A 26,201-nucleotide genomic window follows, 5' to 3' on the forward strand; every position below is an offset into this window, starting at 1 on the left:
TCGAGGGAAAAGTGAGAGAAGGATACAAAGTCGTGACCCTCCTGAAACCAAGCTTGGATCTCTTTGGACTTGTGGGCCAGCACAGTCCTGCTGCCACACCCAATGTCTTCCAGTAACCACCTGAGTGCACCAGGGGATCACCACACTCTTCAGCACATAAGTACACTTTGGTGTTGATTTTCAAGTCGACTTCAAAGATTTGAGGTGGCATGATGTGGCCCTCACTTGAAATCAAACTTTTTCATCACCCTGGACATGTCCCTGTTATTCGTGACAATCCAGCGATTCATTTTGGTGCTGGCAATGGTCCTGTTGTCATAACTTGGATCGGTAGAGAGCGTGAGTTATACAGCGGCACATCTCCGATCTCGCTCGTTGAACATTGTGTCACTTTCAGACATGATAGAAGGCTCCTATCATTCTTGGGATTTATACACACTTGACCAACTGTCTGAACCTTGTTTAATAAGATTTTTTTTTTTTTTTTTTTTTATTTTTTTTTTTTTTTTTTTATTTTATTTCAAATACAAAAAACGTTTTAAATTCCAACCAATTCTGTGCCCCACCTTTTTCTCTTGGTTGGATATTTATTACAGCAAGTGCCATTTTGCCATTCGTGTGCATGACTAAAATATGCAGCCTAGTGCATGTGCACAATATTTGTTCCTTAAAAATTTAAGACAAAATTTTTTAAAACTAATTCTTTATTTACCTGAAAGAAATAATTCGCAAGCTTTAAGATTTAAATCATTTTTCACGTCGAGATGAAAATCTCAAGGATGGATGACTGTTAATGTTGATTGCAGAGTTTGATGATTGACACTATTTGCTGCATCACACGTGACTTATGTGAGATGCTTTATAAAATATTGGCACTTTTGAAATCTTTTGAAACTTGATGTTATTAAAAATTTAAGTAAAATCAATTTTTTTTTCTCTTTAAAATAAATTTATTTCCTTTTTAAAGAAATGAATTAACAAGCTTTAAAAAAAAAAAATTTTATTTAAAAAATTTTTTTTAGTTGGATTATGAAATGTCGAATTCTTTGTTTTTGGTAGGTTTTAAGTGATGGCATGTTGGAAAACCAAACCGAAGAAAGCTTTCAGAAAGTGTTTTCCCCAAAAGTAACCGGTACCCAAAATTTGGATAAAGTCACACGAGAAAAGTGCCAGTCAGACTTGGATTGGTTTGTTGTCTTCTCATCTGTGAGTTGTGGCCGTGGCAATGGTGGCCAGAGCAACTATGGATTTGCCAATTCCGTGATGGAAAGAATCTGTGAAAGGAGACATGCAGATAATCTACCAGGTAAGTCTTGTCGATCCCTCGTGAGGAAATATTTAAATGAGTTGAATGGTAAAGTACAATTTTAATAAATCCTATTTTTTATGTAGCTCGGTTAGATCTGTGATCAAGACGTACATTTATTGAGTGTATAGCCATTCTTGTACTAAAAAAATAAAGCTGTTCCAAGTGAAACAAAATGTCAGCATCAATTCAGATTCTTTTCTAAGAATTAATCCAGTCAATATCAGCCGAACGTAGTCGTCTTATGTAGACGGAAAGCTATAAAGAATTCAGAGATTTAGATTTTATGAAGATTCTAGCATTTGAACCAGTGCGTGCATATGTATATACGTATGTGTATATGTCTCTTATACGTATGTGTATATGCATGTTTCTTATACACACCTTTTGGGCTACACATGTACATGTTTCAACTAATGTCCAAGACTGGTTAAGCTTCTGCAGGCTAAATATTTTCTATTGAATATTTAAAGCTTCAGTTAGTCTTTAGCTGAAGCATATATGCACATGCTATAAATCTGTGATTTAAAAAAAAAATATATATATATATATATATGTATGTAAAACCTTGTTGTTTTCAGGTCTGGCTATTCAATGGGGAGCCATTGGTGACGTTGGGATCGTGATTTCCAGTATGGGTGACAATGAGACTGTGGTGGGTGGGACTCTTCCCCAAAGAATTGCATCGTGTTTCAATGTTCTGGAAAGCTTTCTAAACCAGACAGATCCAGTCGTCTCTAGCATAGTGTTGGCAGATAAGGATCTCGGTGGTGCAAAAAGTGGTGCCATTGAAGAGGAGAAAAACCTGTTGGAATCGGTAACAAATGTTCTTGGTAAGTCTTTGAACAATTCTTAAACGCTTTAATTCTACTTTGCAAATTGAAACGAAGATAAAACTACATCACCTGAATTTGCTTAGCAACACCTATTTGAGTGATGGGATGATTTCAATGTTTTTTCCTGATTCGATATCAACTCTGATTTTAAAATCTACTTAGAAAGTTGAATTTATTTTTATTTTTTTTTTTTTGTAAGGGAGTGGTGGGGTGGATCATGGCCACCGAGAGTAAGGCCTGTTAACCGAAAAATGCCTGCAGGCAATGTAGGTAAGATTTGTCAAAATGTCAGTACTCTCTGAGGGCCATTTGAAAAAGAGCAATTAAACATTTTTAAAAGGAAAAAGGAACACAGTTCAATTAATACTGAAACTGAACTTTATTCAATATAAATATTATCTATGTAAAATTAAGTAATTTTAAAACAATATACAATTTAATACTGATAAAACTGAATTATGAATTTAGGGAACAAGCAATTAAAGAAACATTAAACACAAATATTTTTGGCCTTCAGAACAAGATCAGTGTAGTATCTGTTTTGATGCTACACTTCATCTTTTCTGTTCTCGGTCGATGGAGAAATCTTTCATGACGGAGATTGTTTTTGTTCCTATTCAGAGTGCTCCTTATTGGGAAGCTGGATTTTCCCCACAAGATTATATGTTGAAATATTTAAATAGCTATTACTTTAAATACAGAAATTATATTTAAAGTTTTGGTTTTCTGTTCTATGTCCATTTTTTTCTCCCCATGTTTTTCATCAAAATATGTAGCGTATTAGTTGTCACAGGGCATCAGTGATCGCTCAGTTGCTCACTGGCAGTAACCTGTGGTGTTCCCTGGAGACAGTGACAAGTCTCCCCAGATTTCCAGTGTTCTCCACCTTTTGACCACTTGTGCAGATGATTGCATGTTATCGCAACAGCCGTTGTCACTGATTGCTCGTTGGCATTGGCCATTGGTGTTTCCTGGGGTTTGGGTGACAAAATGCCTCCCCAAGGTACCAATCAGATTTGAACTGCACACTTCCAGTGGTGATTTGGTTAGTACTCTCCCACTTCGGTTTTCCATCCTCCCTGACCCTTCACAACGATTACCAGATGCCAGAAGATCACGTAGAGAGGAAGTGATTTTGTCCCGTATTCGCATAGGACATACGCACATAACCCACTCCTTCCTGCTAAAAAAAGAAGACCCTCCAGAATGTTTTGCATGCCAAGAACCTTTTACAGTAAAACACTTTCTTTTGGATTGTGGCGATCTCGCGCATATCCGGCAAAATTATTACCATGTCAACAATATGAAAGAACTATTTAAAAAAATAAACTCCAACAAAATACTAACATTTCTGAAAAAAGTAAATCTATATAAATGAATATAACTTTAATTCAATCCAACTTTACACCCCACCCCCAAAAAAGGAAGGAAACAGTCTGATTTGACTCACTGATTAAATTAAAATATCTATTCAAAAAAAAAAAAACTGAATTCGGCATTAAATAACCAAAAAAAAAAAGGTTGATATGCCGTAAAACCAAACCAAACCAAACCAAACCCTGACCCTTCACAACTAGTTGGTGTGGTGCCAGTTGATGTCATCTACACCAGTTTATTATTACTATTATGATAATAATAAGGGTGCTTATGCAGTGTATGTACATATATTTTAAATAGTATTTCCAAGTTAAATTAAATTTTGAGTTTGTATTACTGTACATAGATACGAAAAAGTTGTCAAAAATCAAATATAACAAATGTTATCAAAGGCAAGAGAAGTTACTTTTCTAACTGAATGTTTTCAGTGTTTTTATTTAATGTAACATGTTTATTTTGTATTATTTTTAGAATCTGTTTATAGTAAAACAAACCCCCCAAAAAAGATACCATAGAAATTTAAGGGTTTGTATTACAAAATATTAGAAACGCACTCAATATATGTCTGCCTATGTCATGGTAACATATTGAACGAGTTTCTAACAGTATTTTGTATAATTTTTTTTTGTTTACACTAGTTTTCCTAAACTTTCCGTGGGCAACACCAAGCATGTCACCATTTGCATTTTTCAGATACATCAGTAAACACTTTTTCGAGCTGAATAAACACTTTACATTAAATAAAAACACTAAAAAATTATCCAGTTAAGTAGAAAAGTAACTTATCTTACCTTTTGATAACATTTATTTCTTATTTGTTTTTTTGGCAACTTTTTGAATCTGTGTATAGTAAAAAAAAAACCTGAATTTTTAATTTGTGTTCGTATATATATATATATATATATATATATATATATATATATATTTTTTTTATTTTATTTATTTTTTTTTTTTTACATTTTCACCCCAAACAAGGCACATTGCCACTTTGGTGTAGGGGGCTACTATCAGGGGAAACATCTACTGGGGTACTATGTAGGGATTAATCTCGGGAGAATAAAAATTTCCAATTAATTTCCCTTTTCGGGCATGGAAATTATTTACAGTTAAAATGTTATAAAAAAAAAAAAAAACAAACTTGAAGTTTTTAAATATATTTCAAAGAAATAAATTATGCCCGGTGCTAAAATTCATCGATCGTAAAAAAGAAAAAAGTGCCTTGAAGAAATGCTAACTTTAGAATATTTGGCAATACTCAGTGAAGTTTTATTAAAAGAATGGACTATTTTGTAGTAAAAAAAATAAAATGAAATATTCGACTTTCTCCGATAGAAATAAGTTAAAAAATGAGTTCACTTACTATATTTTGTTAGATTAAAATTATCCCAATGTGCAATTATAATAATTATCCAAATGGAGAATTGTTCTTTCTCTTTAGAAGAACATGCATGGATATATAATAACGTAGCAATATTTTTAAGCCTGTTAGCGTGACCATGTGATCAGGGAGTGACATGACACTGTCATGTTCAATGGCCTACTCTCTTGGTGGTGGTGGGTGGATTCAACCTTTTATCTACTTTGAAATATAGTTAGAATTTTTTAATATTTTCCTTTCATCTATATTGTATCAAAGATTTTGATAAACACATTGAAGTTTACATCTATATTTTTAAATTATGCAGTTTTCCTATTTGTGACATTTTTACCAAGTCATTTTTTCCTGTACTATGTTACTGAGATTCGTTAAAATTGTTCTTGTGCAGATTAGTGATGTTTTAAACCAATGCATTTCAGGTGAAGAAATTAGATTTGTCATTAGTATAGATACCAAAAATTACCAAAAAATTGATTCAATAAAAAAAAAAAATGTATTGAATTAGTTTTATCATGTTTTCATGTAGAAAGTTAACATATTCATTATGATAAAATAACTCATCTCCCTTGACTTTGGGTTTGCGATTTTTAAATACAGAATGTGGATGCTTTTAGATTTTTGAAAATCTAGTACATCCTCTACTGGATCATTTTTTGCAAATGTTGAAATTTAACCTAATTTTAACATGTAAAAGTATGTAATGCTTTCTGCTTAAAATATGTCAAAACGCCTGATCGGTTAAGCAGAAAAGTGAAAAAAAAAAAATTGAAAAAAAAATCAACTCTAGCAACATCTTCGTTGAAGTAATAAGACTCTCCAATAGAATTCAACTTTAAATTAAAATTTAGAAAATATTTTTGAAAGAAACTTGTTTTAATTACTGATAACCCCCTCCCCACCCAATTTTACAATTTTATGAGTCTGGTGTGGGCAAAAAGCTTGCCAAGTGTTATTTTTATATGTTTAAATGGAGTTTTTTTTGTTTTTCAAATGTTTTAGGTGAATGCTTTACAGTACTTTGAAATATTGAATAAGAAAAATGAAGCCCCCCCTTTTTTTTTTTTTTTTTTTTTTTTTTTTTTTTTTTTTTTTTTAAGGCTTTAATTTCATTTATTTAAAATATTTTGGGTTGATATACTTGTTGCTTAAAGCAACGCATTTCAGGTGAGTTTATTACATATATACATGATTGCAGAGCCCATCAACATTAAAATTAAAAATTCTATTTTTACTTGTAATTATTTTTCTACTGAAATATTTTTGTAGTTTAAAATTTTTTACTAATTTCTACATGACGCCTACACATGTTTTCACCTGAAATGCGTTGGCTTAAAAGATCAATCTATACAAGAACCATATACTCTGGTCTTATAAAATTATGAATTTTTTAATGTAGCCCTATAAAATGTTACATTAAATATTTTAATGTGGCCCCGGCAATGAGAAGTTTCAATGGTAGTTTTAAATGTCAACACCCCCCCCCCCCCCGCGCCATCATATTCAATCCTCTTGTATTGTTCATCATTCAACTGACACACATTAACTCTTATCCTTAAGTGGCATTTAGCCTTAATAAGTGGGCAATTTATGGAAATTGCTCCCTTCAAGGCATGAAGCCACTTGATGTAAGAAGCTAAAATGATACTCGATTGTCCAAAAACTTGAATGGATAGATTATGACCCAGAAAGCAATTCTTCACCCTTTGTCAGAAAGATTTTTTGAATGAGACTAAAGGACAAAATAAAGGAAATGAGCTGAGGCTGCCGAAAGTAAGCATTGTCCACTTTCTACTCTCTCTTAATTATGAGGGTTGTTCCAAAAGTACCCCCCTCAAAAAGTTGAAGAGCTATGAAAACGGTAATGGTACCATTAAAACGAGTTACCTTTTATGTTCTAGAACTTATTTTTCTACATTGTCACCATCATTCTCTATGCACTTTTGCCAAGAATTCAATGACTTGTTTCTCCCTCTGATCTTAGTCTCACACCAATATTTGCTACAGATGACACTTTCAGGTCATGAATGCATAAGTTTAATCATAACCATGCAATTCCCTCTGATCCACTCAGGCAAAATAAAAAATAACAGGAAGCATTACTTTCGGAACAACCCTCTTATAATTAAAATGTTTTATGGATCCAAAATTGTTTATTTTCAGGAAATTACTAAACAGACCCTGCAGTTAAATTAACATTTTAAAATCTACCTCCCCACCCTCTCTTGGAATTGGAGTAATAACAATTTGCTTAAACTCTTTTCAGTAAAACCCAATACAGCCATTAAAAAATTATATCTTAATATTCGGAATCCTGTAAAATTATTCCCATTCTCTGCTCCTTATCTTTCGTATTACCCATTTCTTGCTGAATTTTTTTTCTTTAGGTGTAAAAGATCTGACCACAATAAATTCTTCTACAACTTTGGCCGATCTTGGTCTCGATTCGTTAATGGGCGTTGAAATCAAGCAGATGTTAGAAAGAGATTACGACCTGAATTTGTCGACCCGTGAAATCCGTCAGCTAACGATTGCCAAAATCCAAGAGATTAGTGGATGTGCCCAGTCCTCCGTGCAGGCCCCTGCACAAGTATCTGTATCACAATTAATCACGCGTTACAATTTGAACAATATCATCCCTGTAGATAATATCACGCCTTTGAACTCTGTCAAATCTGGACGAGCTATTTTTATTGTCCATCCTCTTGAAGGTGAGTAAAAAAAAAAAAAAAAAAAAGTCACGCTTGTGAATTTCTAATTTTTATTCTTGGAGAAGACTATGATGTACAAAAGGTAAGAATTGATTCAATTGTCTAAAATAGGATTCTCCACACATTTTGATACTTGTGCAGTTTACAGATTGCTGAAATGACGCTATTATTTAGAAAGCCATTTTTAACATGAGGGGTTTAAACTATTCGGGACTTTCACCTTACAATTTCATAAACAAGATTTGAATTTAACTTGAAAACCCTACCTAAAAATAGCATTAAAATTAATTTACCGTTTGTCTAAAATGAAACCTGAAAGATCACAAGTTGTTAAATAGATTAAATGACTCCATTTTGCTAACAACTCCTGAGTTTTTTTTCTACTACTCCCACCATTTTTTTCTCTGTACAAAAATGTTAAAATTTGAACAATATCGTTCCTGTGGACATCAGTAATATTCAGACGTTGACTGGACATTTTCAGCATCTTTAAATATCAAAACTGATGAGTTTGAAAAAAAAAATTAAAGTTGACACTACACAATCTGGGTGCGGATGATATTTGATTGCAAGGTTATGGTCTAGTAAATTTATTTCCTCTCCCTATTTAGTTCCTCAGAGGTTCTATTGATCCTGGCCTTTGTGTTGTAGCTAGTTCTGTTTGGATTTTATTCGAAGTACTACAGGTGAAATTTAGCTCAGTGTTTACAACTTGGGGTCTAACAGAGCTTATATATTATATAATTCAGAATGCAACAATTTTCTTCTCCAGACAAGGCATGAAGCCACTGATGTAAGGAGCTAGAAAAAAACTACTTCAAGGTCAAAAGCTTGCCAATAAGTGTTAGATCGACTAGATTTTAACCTAGAAAATAGCAATTCTTCCCCCTTTGTCAGAACATTGCTCATAGAATGTGAGGACTAAATGACAAAATAAGGGAAGTGAGTTACAAAAGTTATAGTATAATTAAATGTTCCAGAAAGTTGCACAATGGCAACTATTATCATTCATTATAGTGTTATAAACTTCCGAGTTATACCAGATGTTAGACATGTGTACATGTTTCAGAAATTTGTCTATAACGACTTCAGCATATAAATTCTTTATCGATTCTTTACAAAAATAACTACGCAATTGTTAAATGATCAGAAAACAAAAATATTTAATATTAATATTTTTCTCTTCAAAGTTAGAATCTTTGACTTCTACTTTTCTTTTAACCCAAATTGAACAATGTAAAATTGCAAACAAATATTATTCACGCACAGTATATGGAAAAATCTAAAAGATCTGAAGTGGTTGATGTGATAAGTAAGGCAAGTTGGCTTGGCAGGCAGCCTTCAGCTATAAAGAGAATAGTTCCATTATAGTCTAGTAAAGTTAAGGCTTTAATAATCCTGACCTTTGTGTTGCAGCTGTATCTGTTTCATTTGAAATACTGCAGGTGAAATTCAGTTCTGCTTGGATCTCTAAAAAAAATTTTTAAATGCATTTTAAATAAAAACACATGTCCTGTCAAAATTAGTAAATTCCAAAAACTTATAAAAACTGTAGTATTACTTGAAATTGAAAAAAAAAATTCAATCCACCATTTTAAATTTGAAAAAGTGAACATTAAGTCAAAACAAGGGCGTTAAGTCAGTTTGTCATGTTGAAAGGACAAAACTCCTAAAACTGCATTCAATAAATTTTACTTTTTTTTTTTTTGTAATTTTTCTGTTTTTCGACATGATGCATATTTATGTCATTTTTTATACTTAAAAAGCATTTCTTTTAACATCCAATTTATTATGCAGAAATGCCAATTTAGCGTGATTATTAAGGCTTGATGTCTAACATCTTGTATAACTCTGAAGTTTATAACATAATGTTCTGAAAAATTTCACCCGAATAAATATTATCCTTGTATATGTTTCAGAAATTTATCCACTAGCAAGGTGTTGGGGACACGCCCCTATTATCAGGAATAATGAACTATTCCATGAGGTCACTTCTGGGTAACAAGAAGCGGTTTACAAGGGAAACAAAGCAGATGGTCGTTCACAACTAGTCCTGCCATGAGCCAAGATATTGTTTGATTCCCACTTTTATGTATTTTGTTAATACATATTTAATTTTTACTGTCTCATCATTTATTCAGCTACTTACACCACAACACAGGATGACCCAAAATTGCCTGAGATTTAATGAATATCAACTAATGTTTCACACTCCCATATTTTTATCAAAATCAATAAAACCACCCATTTTTCAATCAAATTGAGTCCCTACTTTAATTTGGGACCCATCACGATACATCTGAAGGAAGCTTCACATGGCTCTTGCAGTGACTAACATCACAATATATTTTAGCTTACATTGCACTGTAGAGAACCTACTGTTTTAAAATATTTTTGTCTTGCATTTAAAGTTTTAAATGCAAGAGTCAATTGTGCTCTAAACAGAAACATTCATTTTGAACACACCTTTGTCATATCAAAATATGTACTGTTCATTTTATGTTCGCCCCTTTTGGCTTATGGTGTAATCAAATGCACTTGTGATGTTAGGCTTTAGTTAAAATCGCCTGTTCATCAGATTCTTTCAATTATCAAAGACATTCTGACATAAAACCTGTCTAAGAACACTGTCAGGCACATAAAGTACTTTCATTTGAAATTTCATAAAAAATCAACCCAATTGTTTTGGAGTCCATAGGAAACGCATTTCCTTTTCAGCAGATAACATCTTCAGCACATAAATTTGTTATCAATTTACTATTGGCAGAAATGATAATAGAATAGTTAAAATGATCACAATAACAAGTATAATTTTTTTCTGATATTCGTAAATTTATATTTGACTCTTTAACATGAATTGAGTTTTTCTTTCTTGTAGGGTTATCCAATCTTGTGGAGGATAAAATGTGTGTTCACAATTCCAACCACAAAATAAGTCAACAAAAGTACATTTATACGAATACATTTATTTACAATGTTGAAACAAAAGCATGTGTGCGATTGTACGTGTGTGTGTGTGTACACATGTGTGCGGTTGTACACATATGAGCATTCTTTGTGTGAATGTATGTGTACAATGTTCAGATAAGTTTGTTAGTATTGTAGACATGTGTCATCTTACTTTAAAACTTGAAGGTGAACGGAATGTATGTCTGATCAGTTTCGGGTGAAAGAGATAGATAACGGAAACTGAAAGAAGAATGCAAAACATGAAGTAGACAGCACCTGTCGGATAAATCGAAAACTAAGACGAGCAAATAGCCATTGCGTGATCAATGAATGTTTGTGTGCAACAAAAAGTTTAAAATATTTGCAGAATTTTCTTAAAACAAAAACAATTGTTTTATCACATAAAACCTCCCTATTTCATATTTGGATTATTCCGATTACTATTTGCTTCTTGAGTATTATTTTCACAACATCCTTGCTGACCCGTGGCATAGTGAATAAAGTGTTTGGTAAAAGTCTGTAATTTATTATGAAGATTGAAAGTTTCAATCATCACTGCAGGCGACACTCAAAATGCATTTCAAATTACTTGGGACTACTATCATGTATCACAGAACAAGAACATGCTTCCTCCGTTGCTAAATAAAGAGATCTGTTAGAAATTCTATGCAGATTACTAAGATCAATAGAAACATTTGAGTTTGGCGAATTAGACCTGAAGGTTAGAGGTTACATCAACTGAAATCTTGTGAAAATAGCACTGAGAAGCAGCAGTTTAAGAATTCATATTATTGGATTAATGTTCATCTAAAAAATTTAGAAACCCCTATTTTAAGCTAGCTGGAAAGCTATGTCAGGTAAAGAGTTATTGACAAAGTTTCTTGCTAGCCAACTCTTGGTCTTTTGGCTGGTATGGCATGATGTTTAGTCTTGCTGCTACATCTGTTGCCTATCTTCAGCTACTTGATTGATTCAGGGTTTCACTCTCACTCAGAATGCATATGTACTCATTGATTTTTAATCTGAGCCCTTCAAGGAAGTAGGTTGGCCAAACATCACCTTCACTACTTCACACTATTTTAACGGCATCAAATCGGCAATCAAGCATTTTTCTGTCTCGTTGAATCCCGAATCTTTCAATTCTTTTTCTGACCTCTCCTACCATCCTCCTGCTGATTCTTAAGAAGTCTGCTTCTTGGTTCTTTTGGCTTTTAAGTTAAACTCTACAGATATCAACATTCAAAATTGTCAATCAATTCTTCTGCAAATGAAGAATGGAAATAGTCAGTTTTCATGAAGAAAAGTTAACAACAAAAGTAATAAAAATAAAATGGTCGATCATAGCCAAAGAAAATTTAAAGGCTCTTTTAACTACTTACACGTGTAGGCGAAGGCTTAATTCTTTTCCTGGGATTACTTCACACCCTTGATTCTCACCTTATATTCATGAGTGTTCAGCAAGGAGACATCAAGTACATTTTTTTATTTTATTTTTTTTTTTAAGTCTTTAGTATGATGCAACTGATGATTGAACTCTTGTCTGCTAACCTATTAACAAATATTCTTACCATTATGCATTGAGATGGTTGAAAAAAAAAAAATGCAAAACTATTTTAAAAGTAAAGCTTTTCTGTGGAAGTGAAAGAGGATAAATGTATAAAAACTGAGAACTTGTTTTATTTTTTTTTTACTTTGTCAATATTTGTAAAATTAATTTTTATTTCTCTTCAAAATCTAGGATCAACTTACTGTTTGCAAACCTTGGCTGAACACATAAAATCTCCTGTTTATGGCGTACAATGTACAGAAGCAACCCCACTGGAATCCATTGAATCCTTAGCAAGCTACTATTTACAAGTAAGATGATTTAATTCTACAAATGCCTTTACCTTTTGCTCTACATTTTATCTCATATGTTCTGATATTAAAGTTAGTTTTTTTTTTCCTGTATTCTCTATATAGCTCTCTTCCTACAAAATTGATTCTGGTTCGTCAGTTCTTTTGCTGGATCATTGCAGCATGTTCAAAACAAAATGCGATAAAATTTATTTCCTTTCAAATTTTTTTTTTTTTTTACATGGACGCCATCTTTAAAAAACATAGAATTACATATTCTATATTAAAGTTATTTCCCTTTGTTTAGAGCACACAAAATGGCATAGTACAAAAAAAAAAAAATTAATAAAAACACTACCATCCAGATAATGTTGATTTAGATAGTAATTCTTGCATTTAACAATTATATAAAACCTCAACTAACGATTCCCATGACAAGTAACACCATACCTGAAAGTGCTTTCATACTCCCTGACCTAATATTCACAGACATGAATTAGAACGTACATTATTGAAGATGTTGCCAAGGCTGCTGTAAAGGTTAGCTCCTTTTAATATGCTAGAAAAGCACTTGCACTATATCTTTACAAAGTTTACCCAATGCCTGAAGTATTATTGCCACATCTGGGCTTGTGCATCTACCACTAGTTTCTAACTCTTAGAATCCCCCCCCAAAAAAGTCCAGCACTAGCAGCCAAGCTCCAACTTCTGTCCCATCACCACTGTTGCATCCCTGTGCCTGTTTTGTAAATACTTGAATGAAAAATCCCACCCCTTCATTGAGGTCCTAAGATGCTAGAAAATAGCAATACACGTGAAAAAATTTAAATTGTTTAAAATATCTCCATGACATACATAGAGCTTGATATAAGAATCTTTACATTTTTTAAATCTGACTAAAAATAAGGAAGTTATGACTATTTTTGTGCGTCTCTCATTTGGATATTTTTCTCTTAAGACCATATGCGTTTTGTCACTTTTTAACACTATTTTTTTCAGTAAAAATGCTATATCTTTGTTAAAACAATATAAAGTAATGAAATTTGCCATATAAGTGCTCTCTTGTGCAAGAAATCCGAATATGACACAATATTGTACATGCATCCATTTAAAAAAAAAAGTTAGAACTCAAAGTTGAATTGTAATCCATTTATGTACAAAAAAACTATTAAAAAAAAATGTTGCAAGGTTTTGTTATTTTTGTAGATTAACACCTGCTAAATCATCCCCACCTGCTTCCCCAAAACGTTTTTCCCTTTATCTTTGACAATTACATATGAACATGCTGAAAAACTTTCACATTTTTAAAAAATAAAAATAAATTTTATATTTATAGGAAGAGGAGGCTTATGTAAGACTTGAGATTGGGAAAATCTTTTTAATCAGTTTTCGGCCAGAAATTTCGTTGTCAAAGTTCAACAATTTGACTCTACCAAACTCCTCCGCCAATTTTGGGTCTAAACACTTGAAATTTTAGGTGTAGGTTACTTGGACATGGATCAAACTTTTTAATTTGATTTGAATCCAAAACAAATGTTATGGGGGTCAAAATTTAAAAAAATTTACCTCTGATCTCTACCAAATTACTCAGCCAATTTTTGCTCTAAATATTTGAAATTCTACATAGTGTATTCAGATATAGGGCAAACGTTTTTATCGGTTTTTGGCTAAAAATTTGGCTACCAAGGAGTTAAAGTTCTAAAGATTTGACCTTTGCGGTCTCTAGCAAACTATTCAGCCAATTTTGGGCCTAAACTTTTGAAATTTTATATAAAGGGTTTTTAAACATGCAGCAAGCTTTTTACTCAGTTTTTGGATGAAAATTTGGCTGCTAAGAGATCAAAGTTGAAAGATTTGACATTTGCAGACTAGAAGTTTGGGTCAAAACACTTGAAATTTTAGATGTAGGTTATCTGGACATGAATCAAATTTTTTGAGATATGTATTCATATGCACATATAAAGTTGTGGACAATACATAGAGACCGAGCAAAGCCGGGCTGGACTGCTAGTATACTAAAAACTACTGGTTTCACAAATTTTTTTTTTTTCTAATAAAATTGTTTTACCAATTGAAATTTATCAAATTTGAAGATCAGATATCTTCAGGCTCTTCTAATAACGTTTCACATATTACCAATTTAATATCAATACATTTTCAGGTTTTGGGGTTTAAATTTTCTTATGTACGTCAGTCATCAAAAATACTTAGTTTCATTAACTAGCACAAATGAAAAAGAAAATTATGAAACAACAAAAAGTAGAAGTTAAAAAGAAAAAAAGTAAAACCTGTAGTTTGAACTAAAGTCGGATTTTTTTTCCAAAAATGTCATTAAAAAAAAATATCCCTCGAGTATATTTAGTAATTTGCCATTTCTTTCTTACAGAAAATTGTAGAATTTCAACCTGAAGGTCCTTACAGATTGGCTGGTTATTCATTTGGTGCCGGTCTGGTCACCGAAATGGCTTTGCAGTTAGAAAAAACCCAGAAGCTGGAACATGTTGTGTTATTGGATGGCTCTCACAACTATGTTGAAGCCCACACATCCAGTCATCGTGAGAAGACCTCAGATCTGAGTCTTTTAGAGTCGCAATCGATGGTGGCTTTCTCAAAACATTTCTTTGAAATTAATTATCAACAGGTAAGTTGTGCTTTTTACTTTTTTGTATTTTTTAAAAATCTTGTTATAAATGGCAATCTTCAAAGTTGATGTGGAACCTTTTGTATGCCCCCCCCCCCCACACCTAAATGAGGGGGGGGGGGGCTTGAGTCGAGAGCAAATCTTGTAATAGAAAAATGACTCAAAGGATGATAAAAGAAAATGTTATAGAGTAGAAAATTATTCAATTGCGAATATTAAATATAGTTTTTCCAAGCAAGTCAGAAACTTTGAATTGTAAAGAATTTTGTTTTTAAAAAAAAAAAAAAAAAAAAATTGTAGCATTAATCCAATCAGGATCAACAAAGCGTGATTTCCTTCTTGTATCAAGACTAAAAGCTATGATTGACAAATTCAAAGATTCAGTAAATTTTATGAAACGATTCTGGTATCTGATTGGTTCATTGGTATCAACTCTGGTTATAAATATAATCGTCTAAATCTTTGGTCATACTTTTTTAGTATGCCAAAAAGAGAACGTAGAGAGCAAACTTGTAGAGGTCCTGGATATGACCTTAAACTATATCCAGTGGTGAGGCCCCAGCTTGTGGGCTTTGGGGAGTGTGGAGCCACCCTTTAATTACCATTGCTCTCAGGTCTACTCTGAAACGTCCTCTCGTGACGACGACTGGTTCTACGCATGCATCAGATGACGTCATGACCTGATTCAACTTTAAATAGTTGAAGAACTGACTAAATTTCATGTACGTTGTGTTAGCTCAGTTGGTTAGTGCATTGGTTCATTATCTAAATGTTTTGGGTTCGAATCGTGAGATTTTTTTTTTTTCAATATTTTTTAAATTTAAATATTGAACCAGCGTTATTTAAGCCATTTTTCATGTAACGTTCGTTTTTGTTTTTTTTTTTACTTCGCTTATCCACCCCCGACCACACACACCCAAACAGACCCGGATACGATTTTTTAAATTTTAATATCTAAACAGGCTTATTCAAGCCATTTTTCACGGGTTCGTTTTTCTGTTTTCTTTGTTTTTTCGATTTTTACATTTAACATCGTTCGTTTGCCTTATGTTAGTTTTTTTTTTTTTTTTTTTTTTTTTTTTCTCCCCCCGATATTTTGGGTCATTAGTTTGAATCTATTTACTTGCTGGTACAGATTAGGCTGTTTTAAAGATACACTTGCTTTTTACATGCTGGTGTGTGTTGTACGGCTTTTAAAATTGACTTCCAAAATAACCTATCTCTGGCGTGGTATTTATCTTTTTCGCTCAAACCCATCCTTATTGCTTCCTTCTGTTTTCCTTGGCCTTCCAAGTGCTACTAAATAAGGCTGTCTTCCTGATCTAAAATGCACCAAACATTTGATGTTATGAATATATTTCCCTTCCCTTTTGCAATACTAAATGTACTGCAAGACGAAAAAACAACAATTTTCCTTTCGGTCTCTTCCGCTCGCTTACTCTTTTTTTTTTTTTTTTTTTTTTTTTTTTTTTTTCCTTCCTCAATGGAGATATGTTTGCCATGTTTGGCACCTTGTGATGCTTAAGGATGGGATCCTGGTTGCTGAGCAGTCCATATACTGAGAAAGTGGATATGCATACTGCAACTTTGACCCTTACCGAGGATAGCCGGGCAATTGGAGAGGCCTAATCCAATCAATCAGCTGGTCATGTCAAGCCCCACCATATAAAACCCGCACCAACCTATTGGAAATTTGTCAATGTTAGTCGGGTTTTTAAGACTGAAGATTACAAAAGTTGTATCCCTTGGACCATGTGGGGAGTTGCCTGCCTTTGCTGAGTTTATACTGATGTGTTATTTAAGCTGTTGCGTAATTTGGAGTTCTTTTCTTTCTTTGTTTGTATATAAAAATGAGTGTTTAGATGTACCCACTTTCTTCATGTTAAGATATAAATAAAAGCAGACGTCTCTCTGCTTCGTGTGGAAAACTAAAACATGTTACATGTTTTATTTTTTGTCAACCGTTAATAACTTCCAACATGAATTTTATTTGAAACAAACAAGATATGTTTATTTAATTCATAATTAACCATCAAAGGTTATTTAACTAACACAACTGGCTCCAACAATTAATATTTCTATTCTAACCCCTACTAATAACTATTTAATAATTATCTTTCCCGAATTCTGTGGAAAGCAGTGCCTGAGGTTCTTTTAAAGATATAAAGAACTTGAAACACAAAACTTATCAATGACCAGATTCAACATTAAATAACCTGAAAAGTGTTGTTATAAAACAAAACAACCTGTTTACTTGCCGCCCTATGAGGGCAGATAGCAAGATCTGGTTTATGTAGGGAAAATCACCCCCCCCCCACCTCCCCTGCCCAATTTCTGGATTTGGATAAAAACAAATTGCCTGTCTACAATAATTTCACATTTAACTGACAGCATAGAAATGAAATGTATTTTCAGAACTGGTACTAGACTTTATTTTATTAGGTAAGAAATTTCAATTTTTCAATGAAGTTGAAGTCTTAGTAATTAAAAACTGAAAGATTTATACTATGACCTTCAAGTCTAAAAACTTGAAGGTCATAAATACTGATCTGTTTTGAAGAATAGCTGTCTTTAATTCTTTACATAAAAATTTATTTTAAACTTTTCAACCGTGTATATTTATTTCAGTCAATATATTAAAATTGACATGATTAAATGACATGTCTGCCTCATGGTTATGCAAGTGTCAACAATTTTACAAAACGCAGGCATTCCATCGTGTGTGTGTGTGTGTGTAAGACAACACATTTGTCTGATCTGCACTCTTGTATGACAGCAAGATTCCTCAACGATGGAACATCAAACCCACATAAATGAATAGAAAAAATTGCCGTTCTCATTCCATTTGTCAGACGTTTCGGCTAGTACAACCACATTACCTGCCATCAGTTGTTGGAAATGCTTTAAAGTGTGGCCCACATGGAGGAGATTGATGACTACCTGGTACTGGTGAACAGAGCAACAGCTAGAAGTTGGAACTCAATCACTAAATGTCTAACTTCATGAGATGAAATATAAAAATTGGCAAAGGCTTTCTAAAAATACAGAAAGATACTAAGCACTAGAGATATGGTAGATACGAGATATGGTAGATACGAGATATGGTAGATACGAGATATGGTAGATACGAGATATGGTAGATATATAAGCACTAAACAGAACTAAATCCTTATTTGTACAATACAATCCATGCACATTGCGCGAGTAAGAATTTCTGTATATCTACAATTGTTTAGAATGCGTATGAAACTATGGGACATCCCTGTTCCATCAACCCAAATTAATTCTGAACAGAAAGTTTCATGTTCACTCATTATACAAACTGCCATGACTTGGCAAAATTAATAATTAAAAAAAAATTGAGGATATGGAATTTTGACTATACATGAAAAGATGTTTTAGCTCAAAAGAACTAAGGGCAATGAGATTTGATAAGGCTGTGATAGAAAGTTAAAAAAGGGAACAGTCAGTTATGGTTATTTATCCAAGCTCATAAGATCTAAGCCTTCGACTCGTTGCATTTTTATTTTAGTGTAATCAATCGGTAAAATTTAACTTTTTCAAATTGTCACTTGAATTGTATACCGCTTTCAAACTTGCTGTCTCTTTTTCAGGCAATCGATGAATTGGTCAAGATGTCGTCAATGAGTGAACGCCTTGAAAGAGCTGTTGACTTAATAATGCAAAACAACCAAGCAATAAAACATCGGGGCAACATGATTATTGCTGCTCGTACATTTTACCGCCTCCTGCTTATTGCGGAAGAATACAGTCCGAAAAGTAAAATTGCTTGCAACGTGACTCTGATTCGAGTGAAGGAAACAACGGCAGAGTTTGCTATTCTTGGAGAAGACTATGGTGTACAAAAGGTAAGAATAAAATTTCTCATCTAAAGTGAAATCAGATTTTGTTTAATCGTTTTTCATAACTTTTCATTTTTCTCAATTTTTTTTTTTTTTTTTTTTCCAAAAATTAATTCATAAACATAAATTTATGAATTAATTTTTGAGAAAAATGAAAAACGATTAAACAAAAAGATGCATTTGGTTGCTTTATCAAAATCCAGTTGTGATTCATGGTTCAAGTAAAAATGAACAGGGGGATGTACACAGGCCTTACTACTATGGTTATGCTAGTTTATACTAATTCATTCAGTAATACAGTAGAACCCCGGCATACAGTGACTCTAGGATACGTTTTCTAGGTTACTATACAATGTTTTTCTGGCCTCTAGTTATATTTGCCCCGCCTTGTGGTTTTATTTGTTATTTGATTATATGCATGTGTATTATATACTTTACTGTATTTTGTTACTAAATTTTACTGCCATATCCCGGGGTTCTACTGTACAGAACTTAGGGTATGTGTATTTGCTTCTTTATCTTAGCATTAAATGACTCTTAGAGGTTGAAATGCCGTTAAACAAACACACTCACTCACTCTGTATCTAGCTTCTGCTTTATATTTAGTGTTTGCTTGAGAGTAACTAACTACAATGAATGTATTAATTGACAAAACAAATATTAGAAATTTTTAAGCAAATTTGCGAATTATAAAAGCTAGCATTTGTTTACATTGTTGATCTTTAAGACCAATGCCTTTCAGGTGAAAATATTACATATTTACGTGTTATGACCAAAATTAATATAAATTCCAAAAATTATGAAAAATAATCCAGTAGAAAATAATTACAAGTAAAAATAGAAATTATAGTTTTGTTTTAATGTGTGCTCAATTCAGTATGACAAACAAGGGAGATAATCCTTGACTTAGATTCACATAAATTAAGAATCCACTATCCTTTACCCTTTATTACCAAATTGTACTTTCAAGTATCCTTTCAAAAAAAAACATTTTTATGGCTTGTCAGCCCAATTGGTCTTCAAAATACAGGTCTATGCATGATTCAACAAATGAATGAGGGGTTTGTTTATGTTCATGTAATTGACACACGCTAACGTCAGTCACGTATGGGTTTTATGATTAAAAACTTTATTTATTGCATAAAAAAATTGGCAGTAAAGAGTTTGTTCTCTGGAAAGGTAATTGTGACTAAATTCTTATTTTTATATATACTTCTAGTACATCATCTACTGGATCTTTTTTTTTTTTTTTTTTTTTTTATTTATATAAATTCTCATATCTGTTAGCATATGAACAAACTCTGAAACCTCATAATTTTTTGATAGGGTTTTTCAGAAATCTTTGGCTCATTTTGACATTGAATCCACTGGGCAAATTTCTTTTTCTTTTTGAACGTTGTCTAGATTTCTGCGAGTGAATTAGGGTATTTTTGCACTGCTGAATCAGGAAATAGCATCTATTTCCTTCCAACAGGTCAGGTTTTTGTGCAAAGTTGAATAAAAAAAAAAAAAAAAAAAAAAAAAAAATCAGATTTTATGACAATATGGATTAGATTTTTGTGGTACTATCAGCCGATTTTCGTTAACACCTAAATATTTTTGAAAAAATGTTTTGCAAAAACATATTGATTACTTGAAACATCAGTCCGTCACAATCATGTTGACACACCGGTTCTCGCCAGATCACCGAAGTTAAGCAACGTTGAGCCTGGTCAGTATCAGATGGGTGACCATTTGGGAAGGCTAGGCACTGTATGTACCTTCTGGGAAGGTTGGGTGTGGGGGCCCGCACTCTCACCCTGTAAAAAGAACTCCTCGCTACAAAAGCATCTACAAAGTTGTAGATGGCCTATGCCCCTCCAGGGGATCAAGGCTATGGATGGGATGGAATAGAAACATCAGTTAATATAAACTGAACGGTGTGCTTTAGTAAAGTTAAGTACACGTAAATTGCATTGTTTCTTCGAATTCCTGGAATGCTCAGTGGCAAAGGTTGTTCTTCAGATTCCAACAGCAGTCAGCCATCATGACTGCGTTAGAGTGACCCTGATCTCCATCTCTTTCAGGTCCTGATAGAATCTCTCTTCGTGCTTGTCATTCATTGAACTCTGGTCCTCAGGAAACTGATCTATGTGTGAAAATAGGTAGTGCATCTTGCAGCCCAGGTTTCTGAAATTAGTCAGCACATTAAGTTCTGCATATTTTCTGGCCTTATTGTTGCTAAGAGAGTTCTACACTTTCAGTTCCACTTCGTTCATTGAGTTTTCAAACTTTGAATCTCTGAGTTGTCAGATCTAAGATGCCAACTTTCAACTTCTCCATAGCCAATCCTAGAAAAGCCTAACACAAGTGAAGCAGTCGCCGTCCTTGTCCAGATCCTTGGTGAATTGCTTAAGCCAAGCTTGATGTGCAGCAATGGGAAGAGCATTTTGCCTCTATCGACTAGAGGATCATTAATGACCTTCCTTTCTTTGCAAGGTACCAATTCCTCTTGCATAGGCCAGTCTTTCTTTGTGTATGATGAGCACCAATTTTTGGAATATTTCGATTGGACCTGAATATTTCTTGTCATTACAATTATTTCCAATCAAAACATGGCATTTTATCCCCACCAATTTCTAAAATGCTCAACACTTGTGTACATGTGAACAAAAACATAAAAAACAATATGTAGCCATAGCTAAAAAAACTTGACCTAATTGAGCAAACCAATGTGATTTTTGGAGTCAGTGCATTAGATTCATCTTAAATCAACTGAAAAAAAAAAAAAAAAAAGCAGACAACTTTTTTGTTGACCGGTGATGTCCTCATATCTGCTGAACTATGAATGTTAAGATGAAACTTATCATTTCAAAACTAAATTCATTAAGGACTTTTAAGATACTGCTGTTGTAGAAAGCTGAAGTTGTTCTACTCTCTCTCCTGGTCAATTTACATGAACACCGCTCTAAGACGGTTCAAACTCACTCAATTGTATCATCTGAAGTTAAGCGACGTTTATTTCTCTTAGCTAGATACAAACGTTCATCCTTCATGAATTTATACAGTTTCAGTATGAATTTCCTTTCTTGTATCTCTTTTCTGGAATTTTTAGGAAATGCACATTGAACAAGTGTCCACGATTCAGTTTTTGCAAATTCAAGGACACAAAACTCCTTTTTGGTTGAGTGAGAATTCTGTATCTGAAAAATAGAAAAATCCTAATCATTACAAAAAACAATTCATTTTGTATGAACTGGATGATTCTATTGTTGGCATTGGTTTCCCTGATATCATTCTTGGCTCTGTCGGTGGGGCATCAGAATACGTTGACTACCCCCTCTCTTCCAAAGAGTAAAATCTCTCCATAGGCCCACTTATTGACCATGGTTGGTGATCTGTGATGGGATCCTCTTAATTGATGGACCTGGAGATTAGTGTGCAGCACCCTCACTTTCCAACACTACATTTTGACCCTTTACCTGGGTTAGACAGCTAGTTGAACAGACCCAGTCAATCCATCGGCTGGTCATGTTACATCTTTTTTAGATGTACAAAATCTGAATTAGGACGATGGCTGTAGGCCCAGTCTTGCTCAGAAAGGACACGTATCCCTTTCTGTCTCTGGGTGAGTAATTGTCTTGGGAATGAAAAACCAGGGACAGAAAATTAAACTTTCAATCATCAGCAGGAGTATATTGGCTATGCAGCCCTGATGTTACTAGGTAAATTGTTTTTCTTGGCATATCCCCTCGTGGAGTTCAGAGGTGAGTGAAGAGCATAGCCAATGGAAGCTAAAACTACATATAGCACCTGACAATAAACCCCAAACTAACGAAAATAAAATTATGCAAAAGACCATATCCAAACACTGATTCTTGTACAGACCTACATAATGAAATGGAAGAAGTAACCACTTATGATCTAACGTACATAGTTCAGTTGGAGGACTAGTCCATCAAACTTTCACTCCAAATAGAAAAATATGTCGCGGCATCAATATCAATAAAAATATGTAACAATACCTTGATAGAAGTAAAACCTTAAGAACCACCACATCAAAATACAGTGTAAAAATAAAAACTTACTCCCATGAATCTTAACACTTCAAAGGGAGTGGTGAGATGCCCAGAACTAGATAACTGCACAATAGACCAAAATCAAACAAAATTAAAAAAAAAAAAAAAAATTCTAACAGATGTAAAAAAAAAAAAAAAATCACTATAGAAAAAAAAAACTCAAGAACTCAACACAATACATCCTCTCATTTGACTCTCCCATAACTCTAACAAAACTTAAGATCAGGTACATAACAAAAATTGGATATCTATATCCCTAATCCGCTTAGATGTTATAATTGCCAGAAGTTCATGCACCATGAGAACTGGTGTAACAGAAGGAAATTATGTAAAAATTGTGGAATGAATGGATCTGACCACGAGAAAGCCACTTGCCAATAGCTGAAATGCATAAACTGTGAAAGAGAACATTCAGTTGACTCAAGATTCTGTGAAGAATGGAAGAGGTAATGAAAATGAAATACACCAAGAACATCTTTCCTGTTTCTGTGGTTTTAAACTGGATTCAAACTTGACGTTGTCAGTCATTAGCGACGCTGACAAGTTGTCAGTCATTAGCGACCGTCATTTCCGACTAAAATCTTGGACTTTAGTTTTGAAATGATACTATTTTCATCTTATTATAATTCATAGTTACTGTCTTTTCTAAATGCAAATACTATTATGGCATATATTAAGAATTGCCTGATCTATTCTCTGCTTCGTTTGTTCCAGCTCATTTGACTTGTTGATCTAGTGGTTTTTCCATCAATTTGATGTTTTAATACATCATTTTATTTCAGTAGCTTCTTTCCAAAGATTGCAAGGTTGTGGAATTCTTTCTGCTCACTGTTTTTCTTTTACTTAGTCTTGAAAAGACCCAGGCTCTAAGGTCAATAGGCATCTTTTGTCTTTGCAATAATCATCTTTTGTTCGTAGCTCTTTACATCAAGAGGTTTTATGCCTTATCTCAAACGATTTCTATAAAAAAGTGTTCTGAAGATTTTTGGAACATTTTGTGTACTAAGGGTCTTAATTCATGTAATTCGACAATTAAATGTTAGAAATATTTTAAAATTCTGGTGGTGTGATGTAACTTCTAACTTTAAGAATAATTATAAAAGCAAGCTTAATCACTTAATTCTGTTTAGATTGTAACAAATGCTATTTTTATGTGAATTTCCTTCAATCAAATTTAATGGAAAACAGAGGGTGTAACGCATGAACTAAAATGTTTAAAAACTAACATAAATATGTAAAATCTAAAAATATTTTCAATTAAACAAAATTTTCAATGTCTGCTTGGTTTCATTTTAATGAAGGAAAACAATACATTTTCATTGGTTAATCTGTTGGTGATATTTTCCAATATCTTATGATTGAATTTTTTTCTGAAAGACAAATCAACAGGATGGAAAGAAATAAAAATAGAGCCAATCGTGATGGGTGAGAGCGAAAATGAGGAGTGAAAAAAAAAAATAAAAAAAAAAAAAAATTGTATATTGAGTTGGCAAATAAGTACTTAACTTTTTCTTTTTTTTCTTTTTTTTTGTTAATTTAAAATTTTTAATAAAAAAAAAATAATTAGCTAGTTTTCTCCCTTGTTTACATCTTTCTTAGGTTCAACAAAATTGCCAACTCCATTAGTAAAAATAAGATGAAAGCAGTATTTTCCTGACACATCTAACCCTTATCCTTGAGTGACCTCTAGGCCTTGAGTGATAGCCTCTTTAGTGTGTGTTTTTTTGTTTTTTTCTTAAATTTAAATTATTCCATTTTAATAATTGGTAAATAAAATTAGAAAGATAATGGATTTCAAAAATAGAAATCTCAAAAAAAAAATTCCATTTAATTTGTTTACTTGAAATTTTGTGCTTTTAAGGATTTATCAAAAATCTTTTTTTTTTCTCAGGTTTGTGAGGATCCTCTCAAAATTGAGGTGATTGATGGTAACCATGAGAGCTTCATTCAAGGAGAATATGCCCAAAAAGTGGGACAGTTAATCAACACCATATACAAAGCCACACCCTGAATATGCTCCCCTCAGTTTGACCTCCCCTTTCCTATTAGACTCCTCTTTTCAGTCTTGTTACCCCCACCCCTCCAGATAAATTTGCATTCATCATTTGTTCATCAAAATTTCCTCTTAAAATTTATTTTTATGAAAATAAATGTTAAAGATAGACAAAATATAAATTATTTTTCTTAAACTTGACAAAAAATCCTAGTGTTGACATTTTGTAATTAAGATTAGAAATTTGAATTTAAAAAAACAATAAAATTTCCTTTTACTTTAAAAAAAATTATTTTAGAAAATAAAATTGTTCATTTTTTTTAAATTTTTTTTTTTTTTTTTTTTTTTTTAACTGAATCCTATCAAATTCTCCATTAAGAACAATATTGCAAATCAGGGTGATAGCTTGGGTACATTCTCAGTTCAATAAGGCCCTCAGTTGTAATTTCTTACCAAATTTTGGATTCTTAAACTTAGTAACACAATTTGTACAATAAATGAAAGAAAAATGTGAAAATATATTTAACAGAAAAATTGTCCTTGAATCTGATAAAGAATTTAAAAATAAAAGTTAAAAAATACAGGATATGAATTGATTTCAGTTCCAATAAGACAGACACACTTATGTATTAGGTGTAGGTTGCCATCTTCCGAAAATGTCTACCAAGATCAGACACAATTTACTACAGCTCTAGGCTGCAGTAGAAGGTTCAAATCAAAACGCTAAAATATCAAACTTCAAACACTACTACACAAACTATATACTTCTGGAAAGTTTGCCGAATGATTAAAAATAGTGGTTAGCGCCGAACATTTCTGATCACATATGAATACTATTCTAATTACTGTAGCCACAGGAGTAATGATTGGCGGCCTCTCCTGTCTATGGATAGAAGCCTTAAAGTGACCCTTGACACGGATCAACTACGAGATATATATATATATATACTTTTTTTTAAGCTTGTGACAATAAATATGCCCCCTCCTTCAGAGTTCTGTAAGTTTGAGCTGCAAAATAACCACAAGAAACCAAGTTTGCCTTTCCTTTTCCTTTTGTCCTTTTATGCTAAAAAGTTCCAAATGAATTCGCTTGTTGAATTTGTCTGGGAAGCAATCTTTTTTTGTTTGTCTCCTAGGTTCACGGGTTTTTGCTGGCTTTGACGACTCACAGTTCAATTATCTTTGAAAAAATTCTCTACAATGCCAAAATACATTTTTTCATAACGCTTATTATTGATCTTTAACCGGAATTTATA

At 32.9% G+C, this 26,201-nt stretch overlaps 1 protein-coding gene across 4 annotated transcripts in view; it reads left to right on the plus strand.

Annotated features, from left to right (window-relative positions):
* The window catches only part of LOC145254915 (fatty acid synthase-like), a 158,325-nt gene that overhangs the window by 131,987 nt on the left and 137 nt on the right, over positions 1-26,201 (plus strand). For all 4 annotated transcript variants that reach the window (XM_080113874.1, XM_080113875.1, XM_080113877.1 and 1 more), the window contains exons 22-28: positions 1,060-1,306; positions 1,888-2,139; positions 7,282-7,605; positions 12,293-12,411; positions 14,777-15,031; positions 18,646-18,900; positions 24,844-26,201. The exon at positions 24,844-26,201 is cut by the window's right edge and continues 137 nt beyond it. In XM_080113874.1, the coding sequence (XP_079970000.1) occupies positions 1,060-1,306; positions 1,888-2,139; positions 7,282-7,605; positions 12,293-12,411; positions 14,777-15,031; positions 18,646-18,900; positions 24,844-24,963 (1,572 nt within the window). In that variant the 3' untranslated portion in view covers positions 24,964-26,201. The remainder of the gene's footprint in view (positions 1-1,059; positions 1,307-1,887; positions 2,140-7,281; positions 7,606-12,292; positions 12,412-14,776; positions 15,032-18,645; positions 18,901-24,843) is intronic.

This window comes from Euprymna scolopes, chromosome 30 (assembly GCF_053919585.1).
Source record: "Euprymna scolopes isolate OS-2025 chromosome 30, ASM5391958v1, whole genome shotgun sequence".
NCBI lineage: Eukaryota > Metazoa > Mollusca > Cephalopoda > Sepiida > Sepiolidae > Euprymna > Euprymna scolopes.